Source organism: Hyperolius riggenbachi, chromosome 3 (assembly GCF_040937935.1).
Source record: "Hyperolius riggenbachi isolate aHypRig1 chromosome 3, aHypRig1.pri, whole genome shotgun sequence".
Classification (NCBI taxonomy): domain Eukaryota; kingdom Metazoa; phylum Chordata; class Amphibia; order Anura; family Hyperoliidae; genus Hyperolius; species Hyperolius riggenbachi.
This window is the reverse complement of record NC_090648.1, coordinates 468,210,157-468,229,620: the sequence shown is the minus strand read 5'-3', so window position 1 is coordinate 468,229,620 and position 19,464 is coordinate 468,210,157. Positions and strand designations below refer to the sequence as shown.

The 19,464-nt window shown below is 44.9% G+C and overlaps 1 protein-coding gene across 8 annotated transcripts in view; it reads left to right on the top strand.

Moving 5' to 3' along the window:
- The window catches only part of C2CD5 (C2 calcium dependent domain containing 5), a 160,064-nt gene that overhangs the window by 83,900 nt on the left and 56,700 nt on the right, over positions 1 to 19,464 (top strand). For all 8 annotated transcript variants that reach the window (XM_068277983.1, XM_068277982.1, XM_068277981.1 and 5 more), the window contains one exon: positions 17,062 to 17,176. In XM_068277983.1, the coding sequence (XP_068134084.1) occupies positions 17,062 to 17,176 (115 nt within the window). The remainder of the gene's footprint in view (positions 1 to 17,061; positions 17,177 to 19,464) is intronic.

Genomic DNA, 19,464 nt, shown 5'->3' with positions numbered 1-19,464 from the left:
CAAGGCATGGGTGCCTCCCAGTATAGCCAGGCATGGGTGCCCTTAGTACAGCCTGGCATGGATGCCCCCAGTATAGCCAGGTATAGGTGCCTACAGTTTAGTTAGGCATGTGTGCCCAAAGTATAGCCAGGAGGGGATGCAGCGCAAAACGGGGGAGCATGCCCACACATAGCGGCGGGGAGGGGGGTCCACTCCCCCCCTCCCTCACCTTGGACTCCCCCGTCAGTGCTTCCCCCTCCGACACGTATTAATAGCAGCGGCGGCGGCATTGTAAAAGGAACGCACACTTACATCTGCGTTCCATGCCGGAGGTCCGATCTTCTCTGAGCCTGACACTACTTCCTGATAAACAGGAAGTAGCGTCATCGCTGAGAGAGAAGGACCTCTGGCGTGGAACGCGGAAGTAAGTCCGCGTTCCTTTTACCATGCCGCCGCTGCTATTAATGCGTGTCGGAGGGGGAAGCGCTGACGGGGGAGTCCAAGTTGAGGGTGGGGGGGAGTGGACCCCCCTCCCCGCCGCTATGTGTGGGCATGCTCCCCCGTTTTGCGCTGCATCCCCTCCTGGCTGCGTACCCCCAGCTATGGTCTCGCGTACCCCCTGGGGTACGCGAACCGCGTGTTGAGAAACACTGACTTAATACACTCAGACCAGTTGCTTTTGAAATTTGATTTTTATGTTGACAATACCGCTTTAAAAGGCGTGTAAGTGTAGTACTTACCCCCTAAAGATCAATCAATAGGAAAAAAGTTTTTATGAAACCAACAGAAAGGGTGTAATTTTTAGCTGATGAGCCTATGGGGCAAGGACACAAAAAGCGCTGTAGTAGTGTAATGAAATGTATAACTATACATACCGGTAAGTGATGATATATCATCAGAAGAAATAACAATAGATTGGTATCAAGTCTATTAGGTCATTAGATGATGACATAGTAAGCCATCAAGGGTATGAATAAATAGGTTATAGAATAGTGCCAATAGTAATAAACGGCTTGAACTTAAAGAGGAGCTGTCAGCCATACTATCTCAGAAAAAAAAACACATATATAAGTAGATAAATACTTGCTCTACTTTATATAACATTTGTATTGCACTGTCCACGTTTTGATTTTAGTGATTTTTCTACAATAAAAAAAAGGGAAAATCTTAGCATTTCCCATTTTAAGTGTGGCTATTTTGAAGCCAATTCTGATGTAATTTCCTCCCTTAGTCTCCTCTGCCTGATTTGCCTGCCCTTCACTATAGAAAGTGCATTGTCTCAGCCCAACCCAGCATGCCCTGCAACTTCCTTTTTGTGTACCAAATTTTGTGTGTACCAAACAGGCGTCAGGTAAACTGGGGAATGATCATTTATCAACAAGAAAAGTAATAGTGATTTTAACATTTGGATTGCCTGGTTAGCATCCCTATTACTTGTTTACCAGATAAAAATAAAGATTTTTTTTTTTTTTTGTGCCCGACACTTTGAGTGTAGAATTCCATCCGCCCTATTTAGGCCACTCATGGCTGGATAGATGTTGGTAAAGTTCTTCAACATGGGTTCCTGCTTAGAAGTGTTCTCCAAACCAGCTGCCTTGGGGTCACCTCTGGGAGGATCAGCAACTTAATATAATGTTACAGATTACCCAGCAAGCCCATGGTGAACCAGAGCTCCTAGGAGTGTGTAATGCTGGGAATAGACGGGTCGACCGGCGGCTCAATTAGCCGCCGGATCGACCCCAGCCGCGTTACCGCTCGTCCCCGCAGGCGCTCCTTGTCAGCTGTTCGATTCCCTGCCATTGTCCGCCGGCGGGAATCGAGCGGGCGCGGGTCGAGCGGCTTGATCGGGCCAGCTGAATATTATCAGCTGACCGGATCAGCTGGTCGATACACTGTACAGAAACGTACCGTGTATCCCCAGCATAAGGGGCTGAAAGGGATCAAGTAAATTACAATGCACATAATTTGTCAGATTTCAAGTGTGGTGAGTACATTGTTATAATAGGATCTATTATAACTATGTACTCACCACACTTAAAATCTGACAAATTATGTGCATTGTAATTTACTTGATCCCTTTCAGCCCCCTATTAAATAGATGGTCAAAGCATTCAAGGTTGAGAACAGGGATTCATATTTACTGTAGGTAAAATACCGGGTGACAAGGCCTCGTTCACATCATACGCGCTTCCGTGCGCATTTGGAAGCGCGTATGATGTGCTGAAATGCAGGAACGGCAGAAGGGCATAGACTGCCCTTCTACAGTTCACATCTACAGCGCTGCGCAGCAGTACGATGCGCTGGGAAGCGCTTGCGTACTGCTGCTGCATTTTGCCCGCAAGCGCAGAGCTGATCCCATCACTGTCAATGGATGGGATCAGCAGCACAGCAGGCAGCGGCGCAGTTGGCGTGCGATTGTAAGCGTTGCGTTCGGATCACACGGCCATCTGTGCTAGCTAGATGTGAACGAGGTCTAAGGCTGCACGATTTTAGGAAAAAATTGAAATTGTGATTTTTCTCTCAAAAATTGTGATTTCGATTTTTTCACAATTTTCTTCAATTCAAGCTTTAGCACTAAATTCACAATGCCCCCAGTATAGTTTAGCCAGGTAGTTGCCTCCAGTGTAGTTGCCCCAGTATAGGTTATTTAGGTAGGTGTCTCCAGGATAGGTAGCGGCCAGCATAGTTGCCCCAGTATAGGTTAGCTAGGTAGGTGCCTCAAGTATAGATAGCCAGTATAGTTGACCCCTTTATAGGTTAGCTAGGTAGGTGCCTCAAGTATAGATAGCCAGTATAGTTGACCCCAGTATAGGTTAGCTAGGTAGGTGCCTCAAGTATAGGTAGCCAGTATAGTTGCCCCCAGTATATGTAGCCAGTATAGTTGCCCCTGTTTAAGGTTAGCCAGGTAGGTGCCGCCAATATAGCCTCATAGGTTAGCTAAGTAGGTGTCTGCCTCCAGTACAGGTAGCCAGGCAGCATAGGAGTAGCAGTGGGGGAGAGCGGGCATAGTAACAACTTACCTTTCGGGATGACAGACAGGGGGCGCGTTGATTACAGCGCCCTCTGTGATGATGAAACCGGAAGTCATCACAGGGGGCGCTGATATTAATGTGATGGACGGCTGGGAGAGGAAGAAGGAAGAAGATAGATCTTCTTCCTTCTTCCTCTCCCAGCCGTCCATCACGTGAATATCAGCGCCCCCTGTGATGACTTCCATTTTCGTCATCACAGGGGGGCGCTGTACTCAACGCGACTGACGACGCCTGAGAGAGGAAGTAGTAAAAGGCTGGTAGTAGGAAGGTTAGTTGTGTCTTATTATTATACGCATCGGGTTGCAGCGTGATGCGGAAAAACATATGCATCAAAAAATTGCTGCTTTCACGATTACGTAATCGTCGTGCCCCACATCGCGATTTTGATTTTAAAACGATTAATCGTGCAGCCCTACTGGATGAATATTAGGCAGTTGGGGTCCTTTTCTACTTTCACCATTTTTGACCTATTTTGATGTGCGTTTTTTGTGCGTGTTTTTATGCATTTGCGTTTCTGTTTTTCTAATTGGCAAGTGTTGTCTTGATTTTTGAAAATAGATACTAGTGGTTAAATCAATACAAAACGTAAAACACATTTCTATGCGTTTTTCATGCGTTCCTATACTTTACATTGAAACGCAAAACGCATCATAATCACTCAGACATGCTCTTAAAGAGAGTCTGTAGCGAAATTTGTTTTTAAAATAAAACACATTTCTGTGCAGTACAGGTAGTCGCCCGACATACGAACGACCCGCCGATACGAACGGGCCGATCCCGTCGCAATGACGTCATTTCCGCATGGGGGAAGTTTGAAGAAATGGCTTCAGTGCCCGCGCATGTCCCCACAGCAGCACCAGCAGGGTTGGACTCATCTCCGAACCGAGTCCAACGCTGTATATTGTCCGCTCTCTGCCTCCTGCTCCCAGTAGCCGCGTACAGCCACCGCTAAATGCAGCATCCATTCACTTCCTGTATGTCATGTGACATACAGGTTCCTGTATGTCACATGACATACAGGAAGCGAATGGATGCTGCATCTAGCGGTGGCTGTACGCGGCTATTGTGAGCAGAAGGCAGAGAGCGGACAACAGACAGCGTTGGACTCGGGCTGGAAGGTAAGTCCATAGAGAGAGCGAAGGGAAAGAGGCACTGGGGGTAAAAACTGAGCCACTGGGGGATACAAACGGAGGCACAGATGGTACAAATGGAGGCACTGTGGAACAAACAGAGGGGGATCAAACAGAGGTGGAGACATAGAGGTGCACAGAGGGGGGACAAACGAGCACAGAGGGAGAACAAAGGCACTGAAGGGGACAATCAGGCACAGGGGAAGACAGAGATGCACATAGGGGGACACTGGAGCCAAAGGGGGGGCACATAGGAGGCAAAGGGGACAGAGATAGCACAGCGTTCAGACTTAAGAACGGATTCAGGTTAAGAACAAACCTACAGTCCCTATTTTGTTCGTTAACCGAGGACTTACCTGTACATCATTTTTGGCTGTTACTCTCCCCATTACCGCCGCTCTGAGCCCTGTAATTTTTATTTTATAAGCCTTTATAAAAACAGCACTTCCTGGTTAAAATGGCCCCGACCCCTCTTCCTTTTTCCAGGTCACGGCTCTAGCCTGGATAATTTATTTATCTTTATTTTTTTTCCTACTAATATATCAGGCATAATGAATTCACAAGACCTCATACAAATGTAGCTGATATACATTTCTCAAGCCTTTTCACACTATCTACTTTACACCGGAGAGTCCAGCATAGCACATCCCATATACATATAAATAGTGTACCTAATATAACTTTATCCTGCCTTTTCACTCCCCTGTGTACTTCTTACCTTACAATTGGAGTACACAGGAGAGTATAGCTCAGCACATGTCTCAGCTTCTTCCTCTGCAGCTATGACTCACTCTCTCTGTGAGAGGAGTCTAGCAGGCACTGGCAAGTAGTGTTGTCCGGATCATGAACGATTCGTATCTTTGATCCGAATCTATTTTGTGAGTCGAATCATCCGAATCATCAAAATGAGTGATTCGGATCGCAAAAGGGACGGGCCAGGAGCGACACGCCACCCCCCCCCCCCCTCCCCTTCTCAGCGGGCAGCGGGGTCCTGGAAGCAGAGCAGAGATGGATCGCTCTGTTGGAGGGGACTCAGGGGAGCCAGCCTTGCAGGGACAGGTAGAGGGGACATAGGTGCCACTGCCAGATATGTGTAGAGCACACATACTGGCTGAAATGTGCTGCTCATTATAGGCTGTCTGTTCCAGTTGTGCACAGTGAACACATTGGAAACTTTTGGCTCAGCTCAGCATAGCTCAGTAACTTTGCAGGCACTGTGATTGCAGGGCAATATGATCCTCCTGCACTCGCTCTAAACAGCTGCACTTATCTTTAGAGCTGCACTTATCTTCCGGGAATGCTTTGGGGAATGCTTTATTTCACTGTGCGACGTTTCCATTCAAAGTATACAGATGAACATGTAGGTGAAATATATGTAAAGCATATGACTGCAGCATGTGGGTATTGTGTGGAAACAAACATTTCTGCTCTCTGCTCGTCCCTCCTCCCTTCTCTGTCCACTCCCTGCCCTCTGTGCATCTTCTCCCCTTCTCTGTGTGTCCACCCCCCTCCCCTTCTCCTGTCCTGCTAGTCATTTCACCCCCGAATGCTTCCCTTATAAAATGATCCGAGATTCGGATCAAAGATCCGGATCTTTTCAATGATCCGATTCGAATCATCCGGATCATTGAAAAGATCCGAACTTCCCATCTCTACTGGCAAGCATGAGGGGGCAGAATAATTACAGTTGAATGAACAGAGGGGCGGGGAGAGGCAAGGAGAGACACACTAAAGGGGCCCATACACCTAACGATTTTCCCGCCGATATACAGCAGATTCGATCACTGTGATCGAATCTGCTGTGAAATCGTTGCGCAAGCGCTGACAGAACGATCGATTTCCGTCCCAAATAAATCGTTCCCGTCGATGCGTCCGTGCGTAAGATTTTTCTCGAATGCCGGCAGGTTGGGAGTGCGTCGATAGCGGCGTTCGAATTCCCGACGACCGACGCTAGCGGCAATACATTACATGCTCCGGCCGGCGCGTATCCCCACTGTCACCGTGTCTTCTTCTCTGCTGGGTTCCGTGTTCCAGTCCGGCTGCCTTCACTTCCTCTCCCAGCAGGAAGTTTAAACAGTAGAGCGCCCTCTACTGTTTTAACTTCCCCGGACAGAAAGAAGTTAATGCAGCCGGACTGGAACGCGGAACCCAGCGGAGAAGAAGACACGGTGACAGTGGGGATACGTGCCGGCCGGAGCATGTAATGTATTGCTGGCGGGGGGGAAGGCAGTGGCAGCACCACCACAGATTGTGATCGGTTTCAGGCTGAAATCGATTCACATGCTGTTTGCAGTAAAGGCAGCCATACGATCCCTCTCTGATCAGATTCGATCAGAGAGGGATCTATTATCTGTTGGTCGAATCTGATGGCAAATCGACCAGTGTATGGCTACCTTTATTAGAGGCAGAGTTCCTGCAAACAGCTCTGCCTCCCCCCTGTCACTGCAGGGCAGCAAAATCTGTGACCAGGAAAGTCATGGGATTTTTCCTGCCTATTTCAGTGGGATAAACCACTCGTTTTTTTTAACAGGAAAGAGGCGATTATGCTTGGCTCATGAAGACATAGGCGAGCCAAGAGAAAAAAACAGGAAAAAAATAAGTCTTCAGTGTCTCTTAAAGAATCAGCAAATGCATGCATTTTGGCAAATACGCAGCTAGTGGAAAAGGGCCCTTAGTCTCTGTAGCAGTTTACCAAATATAGGCATCTGGGGTGACCAAAAACACTTAAAGCAGTCAACTGAACCACTTAAAACAGTCAGCGGAATCAAAAACAAGAAAAAAAACAAAGGAAAACTTAGAGTTACAGAGTACCTAGCAAGCTCATGGCAAACCAGAACTCCTAGGGGTGTGTAAGGGGCTACAATGCACTGGGAGACATCGCAGAATTCACTCCAACCTGAATAATTGCAAATACTTTCTGTTTTAAAGGGAACCTAAACTGAGAGGGATATGGATGTTTCCTTTTAAACAATACCAGTTGCTTGGCAGCCCTGCTGAACTCTTTAGCTGCAGTAGTGGGTGAATCACACACCTGAAACAAGCATGCAGCTAATCCAGTCTGACTTCAGTCAGAGCACCTGATCTGCATGCTTGTTTAGGGGCTGTGGCTGAATGTATTAGAGACACAGGATCAGCAGGACTGCCAGGCAACTGGTATTATTTTAAAAGGAAAAATCCATATCCTTCTCAGTTTAGGTTCCCTTTAAGAAGGCAAAGTTTTTTGGTTTCCAAAGGAAAACTTAATAAACCATAGGAACAGGATGTTTTTTTATAGGTTGAAAAACTGCACGTTTGGTATTTCGTGACCTTCATTGATATTGGCAACTATGGATGTTGCTCTTGAATGTAGATTGTATGCCAATGGGCAGCAAATGTTTACCACCTAATAGCAAAAAAAATGCAGGCCAAGTTTATAGGACCACTTAAAAGTTCTCCAAATTTCTGGAGAACATCAGTGAATCAGGCCCAACGGATCATGACTCCATGATGGTCTACAGGTTTTATTGGGACTTATGGACAGGAGCCCAAACAAAATAATTGAAAGCTTGAGGAGAAGAATGACTGTAGGGCCCGTTCACACTACACGCGTTTCCATATGCGTTTTGGAAACGCGTGCGGGGGGGCCGACACGCAGGACATCAGACATTGCATAGAGTGCAATGTCTGATGTTCACACAGCATGCGTTCCGGACCTGTGCGGTCCGGGAACGCATGCTGCACGCAGATTTTACAAAAACGCGCGGCTGTCCCATTCACTTTTCAGTGATGGGATCAGCCACGCAACGCATACGAACGCGGACATGCGTGCGTTCGTACGCGTTGCGGTCCGCATGCGTTGCGGTCCGCATTTTGTAGTCTGAACGGGCCCTTAGAGGAACTGCATAAAAAAACATGTTTAGTGAGTCAAAGAATGACTTCATCAGGTTACTAGTGTATAGTTAGAAGCAGTGAAGGGACAGAGGTGTCTCAATTTCTTCACAATGAATAGCTTTGCACTACTAATCTGAAGAATTTGTGTTTTGAATCACAAAGAACATTTTAAAATGCTAATAAAGCTTTGTGGCCATCAGTGTACATCTGTAGGTGCGTGCTTACATGCCTTCATACGTTTTTATTTTTTGGGGGTGGGGGCTGCTTCCACTTCTGTCCATTATTACATTACCCTCACCTTTTTTACAATTATTTTTATTACCATTATTTTATTTTTATAAAAACTGTTTTGATGAAGAGTGACCACACTCCCACTGTTGAACTGGAGCAGCTGTACCTTCGTACCATAATAAGGATTTGTTTTTCCTTACCTCCCCATACAGTGGTTGCCAGTAGGTAACCCTATTTTTGAGTACTTATCGGTAATTCCTTTTTCCTTTTATTAGGGCCCGTTTATACAAAACGCGAATTTGTATCATGATTTTCCGCAATGGCTTTGCGACCAATGCATATCATTGGAGTCGTTTCCATTGAATGCGGTTGAGCCATTGCGGAGCGATACGATATGCTGTATGGAGAAATATGGATTGCGTGCTGCAGATCTCTGCAGGCATTCCCCCCAACAGTGAGTGACACCCGCATCCGGACTACCGGAAGACACCCACGGCTGTCTGCATGACGGAAGGCCAGATGTGGAAACCGGCCCTAATACACCACACTGGTGCCTTTTAGCTTCCCAATCTCCTTTTTTTCTTGGGTTCCATAGATCTCATTAAGTTTCACTTTGCATCTGTTTGTTGTGTTGACATAATTATAATGCTAACATTTGTATAGCGCTTTTCTCCTGATGGACTCACAGCGCTCGAGAGTTGCAGCCACTAAGGGCACGCTCAGTAGGCCACCCTGCAGTGTTAGGGAGTTTTGCCCAATGACTCTTTACCGAATAAGCACTGGTTTCAGCCTTGTCCATTAAAGCGGACCTGAACTCTGAACGTCCTCTCAGCTCTAAAAGATAAGCAACAGCATAATAACATTTAAACAAAAAACATTTCTTTGTTACAGCTGATACAAATCCTAAAATAAATCTGCGCAGTTTCTACTTACTGATTCATGGAAGCAGACATATTGTTAACAGCCTGCGCTTTCAAATGCGCTTATCTGCCGTGGCAGTCATATGACACAGGGAAGAGATCAAATTACAATTTATGATTAGACACAAAGGAGGGGGAATTAGACAGGCTAAACTCTCTAAATACATACAGGGTGCATTCCTCTATGTTTTCCTTCTGCCCTGTGCAAGATTTCAGGTTCACTTTAAGTTGAACCCTGGTCCCCTTAGTCAAAGGCAATGCTCTTAACCAGTACATTATCCAGCCACTACCATGTACTTTATGTCGGAGAAACACAATATGCCTCCAACCCTCCACTCTTTTGCAGACTGGAAGCAACTGCATGGCATTTATTAAATAAATATCAGTGCATCTGCTGTCCCCAAAAAATGTGCAGTGCTAATTACGTTGTATCACAGCACACCAAACCACAACCAACATATGTGAAATGGCCCACGTGACAGCATGGATCCGTTACACCCCTCTTATTCATGTCCACTGCATTAAAGCACATTGCATCAAATACTGTCGTGAACTGGACCTAAGAGTGGATGATTTAATTGGTGCAGAACTTTTTTTTTTTTTATCACTGGAAGGTAACAAGTAGATACGATTGATAATGATACCCATATATCTTATAAAATGTCATTAGTACAATTAGCCACTATGAGCTTGGCCTCCATTTTGATATACTTAGCTGGGCTAAGCTGTGTTCCTGTCTAACATTTGACATTGTGAGCAAAACAAAAACTTGCCGCCACACCATGATAAATTGGGGGCTCAATTCACAAAGCAGTACCACATAAGATAAAGCAGAAAACAACAGATTTTACCGAATATTTTGTCAGATGTCAATTCACAAAGGCTGTTACCACATGGAAAATTAAAATAGCTGACTTGTGAGGTAAATGCCTCATAAATGTCCATTCACAAAGGCTGTTACCGCATGGAAAAGTTTAATAACTGACTTGTGAGGTAAATGCCTCATAAATGGCAATTCACAAAGGCTGTTACCGCATGGAAAATTAAAATAACTGGCTTGTGAGGTAAATGCCTCATAAATGTCAATTCACAAAGGCTGTTACCACATGGAAAATTAAAATAGCTGACTTGTGAGGTAAATGCCTCATAAATGTCAATTCACAAAGGCTGTTACCGCATGGAAAATTTTAATAACTGACTCGTGAGGTAAATGCCTCATAAATGTCAATTTACAAAGGCTGTTACCACATGGAAAATTAAAACGACTGACTTGTGAAGGATATAACTCATAAATGTCAATTCACAAAGGATAACACGTGGTAAAACAAGTGAGATGTTTGATATTTTATGTCCAGTCTGGAGCTTTGGGTATAATAACAAACAGCTATTCGGTAGGTTACAGAAGGGTGTTAAAGGGACCTGGAGCAGATACTGCATATGCAGTGCTATTTTGTAAAGACGAGACACTTATGTAAGCGCTCCTGCTCCCACTGCCGCGCATCATATCGCAGTTCACACGTGGAGGGAAGGAAGAAGCCAGGAAGCCTGCACATGTGCAGAGAGGACCCGCAGACTTCCTGTTCTGGGTCACAGCGCGACTTTATGTCAGAGTGCCGAATCTAATATAATTGATAGCGGTCAGCCCGGGAGCAGGAGCACTTACATAAGGGGACGGTAAGTGTCTCGTCTTTACCAAATAGCCGTGGGAATGCTAATATACATACCCACGGCCTCTGCTTAGGGTCCCTTTAAGTAGTAGAGAGAAGGGGAAACAGAGGGTAGAGAAATAAGGAAAGTTAATTTAACCATTCAGGAAAGTTAAAAAAAAGTAAAGAAAACCATTTTGTTGTAAAACACAAGGCTAATAAGATGCTAATGGTTTTGAGATGATACAAGGGATATGTTGGCGCTTTATAGCTCAATACCGTAATAATAATATTGTTAATTTTATGCAGCTTTGACTTGCTCTTTACTTTTTAGTAAAAAAAATGCTATCTGTATCACAACCTGGTTCGATTTTCCATGCACTGTAAAAATCCATCAAACACCAGATTAAATACTTTTTCCTTAAAATCAAATGCTTACCTAAGAAAAGAGAATCCTCTGTATCCTGTACAGCAGGGGTGTCAAACTCAAATGCAAAGTGGGCCGACATTGAACACTGGGACCTAGCCACAGGCCAACCTCAATGTCTACTGGCCACTTTATAAAGTTCCCTGGTGTCCAATTGCTCCCTTCCAACTCCTATACTGTTCCCTAGTGTCTAGTAGTCCTCCTTCCTGCCCTATACAATTCTCTGGTGTCTAGTGGTCCTCCCTCCCATACTGGGACCTAGCCGTGGGCCAACCTCAATGTCTACTGGCCACCTTATAAAATTCCCTGTTGTCCAATTGCTCCATTTCAACTCCTATACAGATCCCTGGTGTCTAGTGGCCCCCACCCTCCCCTGTACAGTTTCCCTGGTGTTTAGTGCTTTACCCCTACCTCGCCCATATGGCTTTCCTGGTGTTCTAGGGCTTCACCTCCAATATAGCTTCATTGGTGGTCTAGAGAGGGCCAAACATACTGCAAAGTGGGGATTTGAGGGCCAAATTGAATGGCTCTGAGGGCCAGATTTGGCCCACGGGCCGGAGTTTGACATGTATGCTGTAAAGGGTTCCCATGCCACCCTCCGGTCCACCGCTACCAAGCGTGGACCCCCCCAAAGGAATTCAACAAGCTCTTGTTGGATTCTAAACTTACAACCGACCATACTGCGCCTGCCTGAAGAGAAGTGTAGTCGTGCTGTGCAGCAAAGCAGCAGGGAAGGTGTGGAGGATGCTTAGGTAAGTATTTGACTTTTGACCCAAGGTTCCCCCCGGGTTCTCCTTTTTTTTTTTTTTTTTTTTTTTTTTTTCGTACTTCTTGGACAGCACACCTATCTTGCTTCAACGGCTGTGCCAGGTCTAGCCTGTGTGGCTGATACAGACTTGATGCAAGCAAAAAAGTAAAGATGACCAGCACTTGCCAATTCTTAAAAAGCAGAATATTTATTCACAAAAAAGAGTGAATAAAAATAGCCATGACGTCCGGACTCCCAGAATGTAATTATAGCTCTTGGTAGTAAGTATAGCTCTTAGCTGCATACAATGGCATCAGGACTTCCTCCAGAATAGGTTACGCCTCCATTGCAGCCCAATTCTAGTCACAACGGACTGTCGCCGTTTTGAACGGATAAACCGCTCTTTGTCAAGTGAAAGCATGCTGGTCATCTTTACTTTTTTCCTCGGGTTCTCTTTAAAATACCAAATGAAATACAGCATGAGGTAAAATTCTTTGCGAATTGTCCTGAAGTTTTTTGATAAATTACCCAACTATTACCACATGTGTTAAAGAGTATCTGAAGTGAATCTGAAAAGTAAACCCAGATACTTACCTAAGGAGAGGAAAGGCTCTGGGTCCTATAGACCCTTTCCATTCCTTTCACGGTCCCCGCGTTCCAGCGCTGGCTCCCCCATTCAAATCTCCCGCTATGGGAGACTTTAGAAGTCTTCGGGAGCCTGAGTGCTCCCGAAGACAGGCGGCTCAGTGCTGCGCATGCGCAAAAGAGCATGCTCACACGTGTGCAGTACGGAGCGGCCCATCTTTGGGAGCACTCAAGCTCCCGAACGAAGACTTCCGAAGCCTCCCGCAGCGGCAGACAGCAGTCTCCGACCCATCGGTCGGAGACACCTAACGGGAGCCAGCTGGAATGTGGGGACCTTGAAAGAAACAGGAAGACTCTATAGGACCCAGAGCCTTCCCTCTCCTTAGGTAAGTATCTGGGTTGTTTTTTCAGTTTCACTTCAGACTCACTTTAAAGTCACATACTCAAAAAATAATAATTGCAGCATGAGGTAATTTACCTCACTTGAAATTTTTAGCAAACGGGTCTTAGTGAATTGAGCCCTTTGTCTTTCCTGTGTGGTCCAGAATCTGTCTGATGCCTGCCACAAGCTCACACATGCGTTTGGTTTCATAATCGGGGTTAGCCACAAAGGTAAGACCTGCAGTAGCTTGATGGCATCATAATCTATGGAGAAAGGTTGAGGAGTGGGGTAGGAATGATTCTTTGTGTCCTCATTTCACTGAGCTGCCATAGTTTCTGTATGTCGTGTCACTAAGTCCGAGCATGCACCGTTGTACCCATCAATGGCTCCTGTCTGCTAACTGCCTTGCCAAACCCAGCTCACTTAGCTTCTGCTGCTGCCTCCTCCCTGCTCCTCCCAGAGGACAGGGATACCCTGTGTTATACCACTGAAACCTCCCCCACCCCAACCCTGTCCTTCTGCTTCGCCCCCAACTCTCCTACTAGTGCCTCTGTAACTCCTTTAGTATTCAGATGCTACTATGGTGACATATTGTGGATTGTGTGGCTCGTGTCAGTTTACATGCAGCTGCTTGTGTCCATACGCCCACATAACCCAATAGATGGCCCTGCATTCTCTGGTTAGTCATGTTGCAGTTTTTGAACTTTTGCACAGCGTGTACACGATGAGGCAGGTAAGTTACCTATGTTATGTCTGCACTCGCCACCTCTCACCCCCGGGCGGAGACACTGTGGGGTGCGAGGGAGGCTCTGTACTCCTTCTGCATTTGCCCAGCTTGTGGGCAGTACGTGGCTGGTCCTGTCTGCTCTCTGTCCATTCTGCATGCTGTATGGCAAACAGTATTATTTTGTAATATTTTCTTCCTTTTTCTAAATTCACTCATGTCCAGTAGAGGAGATCAATATTTCTTGGAAGGAAAATTTGAGTTGCCTGTGGATGATAAACCCTCATTTATGGAAATGAAACCCCTAGTTCTAAAGCTTTTCTTTTGAACGTATGCATTAGAAGTGTGTGTAATTTAATTTTTAATGCATTGAAAATTTTGTTTCAAAAAGTAAATGGTATGTTGCAGTTCTCTTCAGTGCATGCATACAGTTCCTCCCCTCTCCTTCAGTTATGACCCGCCCCCAAAGTGATGGAAGTAGCAGTGGGAGGGGTAGATTGCACTTCCAGCTGAAACCACGCCTCCCAGCCGCTGAGAGCCAATGCTAGTCTCCCATGCCCCTTACATCACTGCAGGGAGGAGGTGGGCAAATGCTGGAAACCTGCAATAAGGAGATCAGCGCCAGTGAACTGCTGCTCCATGTATTTTATTATTTTATTTTCATTGCAAAAATTAAGGGGAAAAAATGTACCGTATGTTAGCTTTGTGGAAAGGGGTTAGAAACATTTTATTACTATCACTTGGACTGCCATGGTTATGATAAAAATTGTATTGGTCAGGTAATGACGAAGAACCTTTATTGCAAAAAAAAAGTGTAAATTTTAAATGCATGCATATAAGAGGTACATTAGTCCTAGAGTAAAATTCACTTTAAATTACTTTTCCCAATGTTAATGTCAGTTACAGTAGGCAGTAAAAAATCAGGTGCAGCCAAAGCCAGAAAGATCTGCAGGATAGCCAGGCAACTGGTACTGTTTAAAAAGGAAGTAAATATGGCAGCCTCCATATGTCACTCCCTCCCTTTAAGTTTCTTATGCTAGGTACACACGATTCAATTTCCCATCCTATGGAAGGCTAATCTGATGGGAAGTTGTCATGTGTACATGTGCAAGCTGTTCCCGATCATAATGATAATAATTTTCTGATAGCTTTGCAATATCTATACTGTTATCAAATGGGAGCAGATTGGGCATGTTGGAAATAATTGTCTAATTCCCGTCAATGGAACAGGAAATTGCATGGTGTGTATTTAGCATTACAGTGACTTACCATTTTGCATTGTGTAGAAATTGAGTTAAAGGATACCCGAGGTGACATGTGACATGATGAGATAGACATGGGTATGTACAGTGCCTAACACACAAATAACTATGCTGTGTTCCCTTTTTTTCTTTTTGTGCCTGAAAGAGTTAAATATCAGGTATGTAAGTGGCTGACTCCGTCCTGACTCAGACAGGAAGTGACTACAGTTTGACCCTCACGGATAAGAAATCCCAACCATAAAACACATGTCTAGCAAAAAATGGCTTCTGAGAGCAGTAAAAAGAGATATAAAGGATCAGTAGTTCATGTATTGTAGCTCTGGCATACTTCCATGAATACACATGAGCAAAAACAATAAAGTGAGCAAAAACAATAAAATGAGCAAAAACAAAACTGTTAAAACTTAAAAGTAGATTTAAACATAAAATAAAACTATGGAATATCTTTAAAATATTGTTAGGAGAAGGAAGATAGATACAATTGTTTATTTCATTAGTTTATTTTCTCTTCGGGTGTCCTTTAAGCCATCCCATTTTGTTCATAAGAGGAAGCCTAGTGTAGAAACACTCTCCTATAATGGCATAGGCAGCTCCAGTGCCATGGAAGAGAAACGTAACATCCATTGGGATGTGTAGATAAAAGGCAATGCCGCAAACATTTTTATTTTTTACCTGGTGCTTTGTGCAGACTGCTAAGAAAAGCAGTGATCCAGTAGTCAGGGCAGGAGATGAGACTTCCAACATGTCCTACACAGTTAATGTGGCTATAAGGAAGAAATGTGTGGATTTTTTGGCAGGTTATGAAGTTTAATAAATGGCTAAATGGCTGCGGAAAAAAGTAAAACAATACAATTACGAATTAAATTGTGCATTATGAGTGAAAAGACTTCCTTCCCTTGCTAAACTCTACATTTTGTTCAGAGCTACTTGTACAATTTTTAAATACCTACATTACGTTCCTTGACAATAAAGGTACGTACACACAGCCAATGTTGATTGGCCAATTTTACCTCCATGCAGTATAATGCTAGGCATACACTGTGCGATAGTTATCAATCGAGCCACTGATAGCTCGATTGATAATATTCAACCTGTCTGATCACCACGGCGGATCGATACCGAGATCAATCCCCGCGGGCGGATAATGAAAGAAATGAGCGGCTGATAAGGAACTGCCCACGGGGACGAGCGGGAATCGATCCACGCGCCCATGCGGACGAGCGGGGAGGTGCCAGCATCGAGCCAGCGGCTCGATTCCGCCGCATAAACGCACCGCGTATGCCCAGTATAAGATCTCATCTACACAATCTGTTCATAGACTTCAAATGTGTTGGACCTCTTGCTCAAGTGGTGACATTGGCCAATCAAGACCGGACGTGTTTACCTGGCTTAAAGGACACTTGAGGTGAGAGTAATATGGAGGCTGGCATGTTTATTTATTTTCAAACAATACCAGTTGCCTGGCCATCCTGCTGATCTCTTATGCCTCAGCAGAGTCTGAATCAAACACCTGAAACAAGCATGCAGCTAATCTTTGTTGAGCCTACAGAATCATATATAAGTTTGCATTTCATTCTAAACTTCTTATTGTACGGTTCTGATACAGTTCTGTATAATGCCTGAAGAAGAAACTCAACGTTTCAAAAGCTTGCAATAAAACATGTACAGTTAGTCATTAAATGTATCACCAGAATCAATGTTTGTTGGTTTGATGTTTGCATTTCAGCTAATCTTTGTTGTGAAACATCTGATCTGTATGCTCATTCAGGGTCTATTAAAGACAGAGGATCAGCGGGGCAACCAGGTTATTTGTATTGTTTAAAATTAAATATGACAGCCTCCTTATCCATTTCAATTAAGGTTTCCTTTAAGACTGATCAGTAAAGTCTGGATACCTATAACTGATGTGGACAAGTGCAGGGATAGTAGGATTATTTTTGTAATCCTTCTGGGGCCAGCATTCAAAGTCTCTGGGTCACCACTGATGCAATTATCAGATTTGGCAGAGAAAGAGGGAAACCACTATTTAAGTAACATGTTTGGGGCATAGGATCGTACTGTAGACAGATGAAGCCGAGGTGACTGCATGTCGGTGGCAATCAGCTTCTCTTTTCTCTTCCCCCAGATGAACCGGAAACACGAGATGCCTGGTGGGCCGAAATCCGCCAGGAGATTAAATCTCACGGCAAAGCGCTGGGTTGCCATGCTGTCGTTGGCTACAGTGAGTCCACCAGTATCTGGTAAGTGAACTCTAAATGGCTGCATCTCTCACACAGGAGAAGGGACTTCTGGGTAGACACCTTTTTTAACTGGCCTTGGATATATAACTGCAATTCCACACATGTGTACAGATACCTTCCCCCAAACCCCCTCTCCCCCCCCCCCCCCCCCACACACATACACACACAACGCAATGAGGTTCACAGACAGGAAACTGTTAGGACTATGGGCCTGACATCTCACTGTGGGAGGAGTTTTACCACAATAACAGCCATACAGAACCCCCTGATGATCCGTTTGGGAAAAGGAATAGATTTCTCATGGGAAAGGTGGTATCAGCTACTGAATGGGATGAAGTTCAATTCTTGGGTCTCGTTTACTTTTTAATCTTGTTCAGCAACAGACTAGGTTGACTAGTATTTCTCTGAGTTTCAAATGAATATTTGACACTTTATGACCTTCCCTACCTCATTTAACCGAACTCTTCAACTTTCACCACTTCTCATCTATTCTGTATGATTGTATTTGTACTCACATCCTTCTACTAAGTGGTACATTGCATTCATATTTCTTATAAAGTATGATGGTAGGATGAATCCGTTATTTCTGGGCCTGGTAAAGAAGAGGTCATGCTTCCAAAACCTAATCCTTAAAGAGTATAAACATACTACAGTCTCCTGAAGGAAGCAATGCGGTAGATTGGGAGGCACGGTTTTCAATGGCCGGAGTCATGGACTCTGAGATCAGGGTGTAGGCCTCTACATTTAGAGGTGGGGCTTCCATTGGGGCGCTAGTCTACTTTAGGGGACCCACCGCAAATCCCCATAGACGCTTTCAGCTGTGCTGCAAAACGGAACAAATGTCCGCTTTCACCCATATACCCACGGGGATAGGTAAGCAATGTCCTCTAACGAATTTTGAGGTTTTCGGTAACAAAAAGTAAAAATTGGCCGTGTAGGAGCCACCGAACGGCCTAAATCTCGGTTCCGTCGGCCATCTTAGTTCTGCTGTGCAGGTCGTTTCTTCCTCCTCATTGGAGGGTTTGTTAGCTGCCAACAAAAGCTGGCACGCCTCCACCTAACAATCCCTCCAATGAGGAAGAAGAAACAACCTGCAGAGCAGAACCAAGATGGCCGACGAACCTGAAATTGCGGCCGTTCCGCGGCTCCTATACAGTCAGTTAAAACTTTTTTTTTTACCGAAACCCGCAAAATTCATTAGAGGACATGCTTAGCTACCCGGGGATATAAGTCTTGTGAGGGTTTAAACAAGCAAACGGAAATAACGGAAATTGTTGCGGTGGGTCCCCTAAAGTAGACTAGCGCCTCCATTGGTACCGCTATAGACTGCTGAGATTTCGAATATTACTACTGTGCCTTCATGAGCCCCATAACTAGCCATTTTTATATACTGTTTCTCTTTTAATTTATTATTTAGAACTCACAGGGCTTTTTGAGGGTGCAAAGCCAGAGGAGCCAAATCTCCGTATCAGGACATCTTATGTAGGAGGTCCAATTAATTTACTTAAAGGGGCACTATGGCGAACTGAGTGGATGTTTAGTTAATAAAATATATATGCAGAAGTGGTCCAAGTAGTAAAACAAATGGAAATGGCTGGTAAAGTGGTGAGTCTCAGTACTTATAGCTGCAGCAGGGAAGACATCAATAGATGAGTTACTGTTGAAGCTGAAGAGCAGGTCACTCACCATCTGGGGAACAACTGGAGCAGCTGCTGTTCTGGCTAGAAAGATTATCTCCCTGTGTCAATGAGGGAGGAAACATGGGATGTTCCTATCTCACTCATCTCTCTCACGTGGCTGGTGAGGTGTCAGTTGTTCTCTGAGGCTCCCTGCAGTACCTCCGGCTCTGCTGAGGACACATGCACAATACAAGCTCTGTGTGAGAGAAAGGACTCACTGAGGTGTCTTCAGCAGAGCCAGAGGTATTGCAGGGGGGGCCTCAGAGATCCACAGACACATTGCTAGCTGCATGAGAGAGATGTGGGAGGTAGGAACATACCATGTGCATACATATGAAATCACAGCCGGTATATGGCTTATCCTGCTGCTGCACAAGTCCCGCGGGGCTAATTACTATTCCCCCTCCAGGTCCACGTGGATAGTGGGGAATAATGTCATTCAGCTTCCAGCTATTACTGGAGGCCAAATTACAGTGTTTTAAAAGTAACTTCAGCTCCGGTTTCTGACGGCGCCGAAGTTACTCAGTGTGCTCTGCTATAGCCGCAATTCCTATTACGGTCTATGGTGGTGCTGGCTGCGCCCAAGTCTCCTGTGCTATTATTACAGCG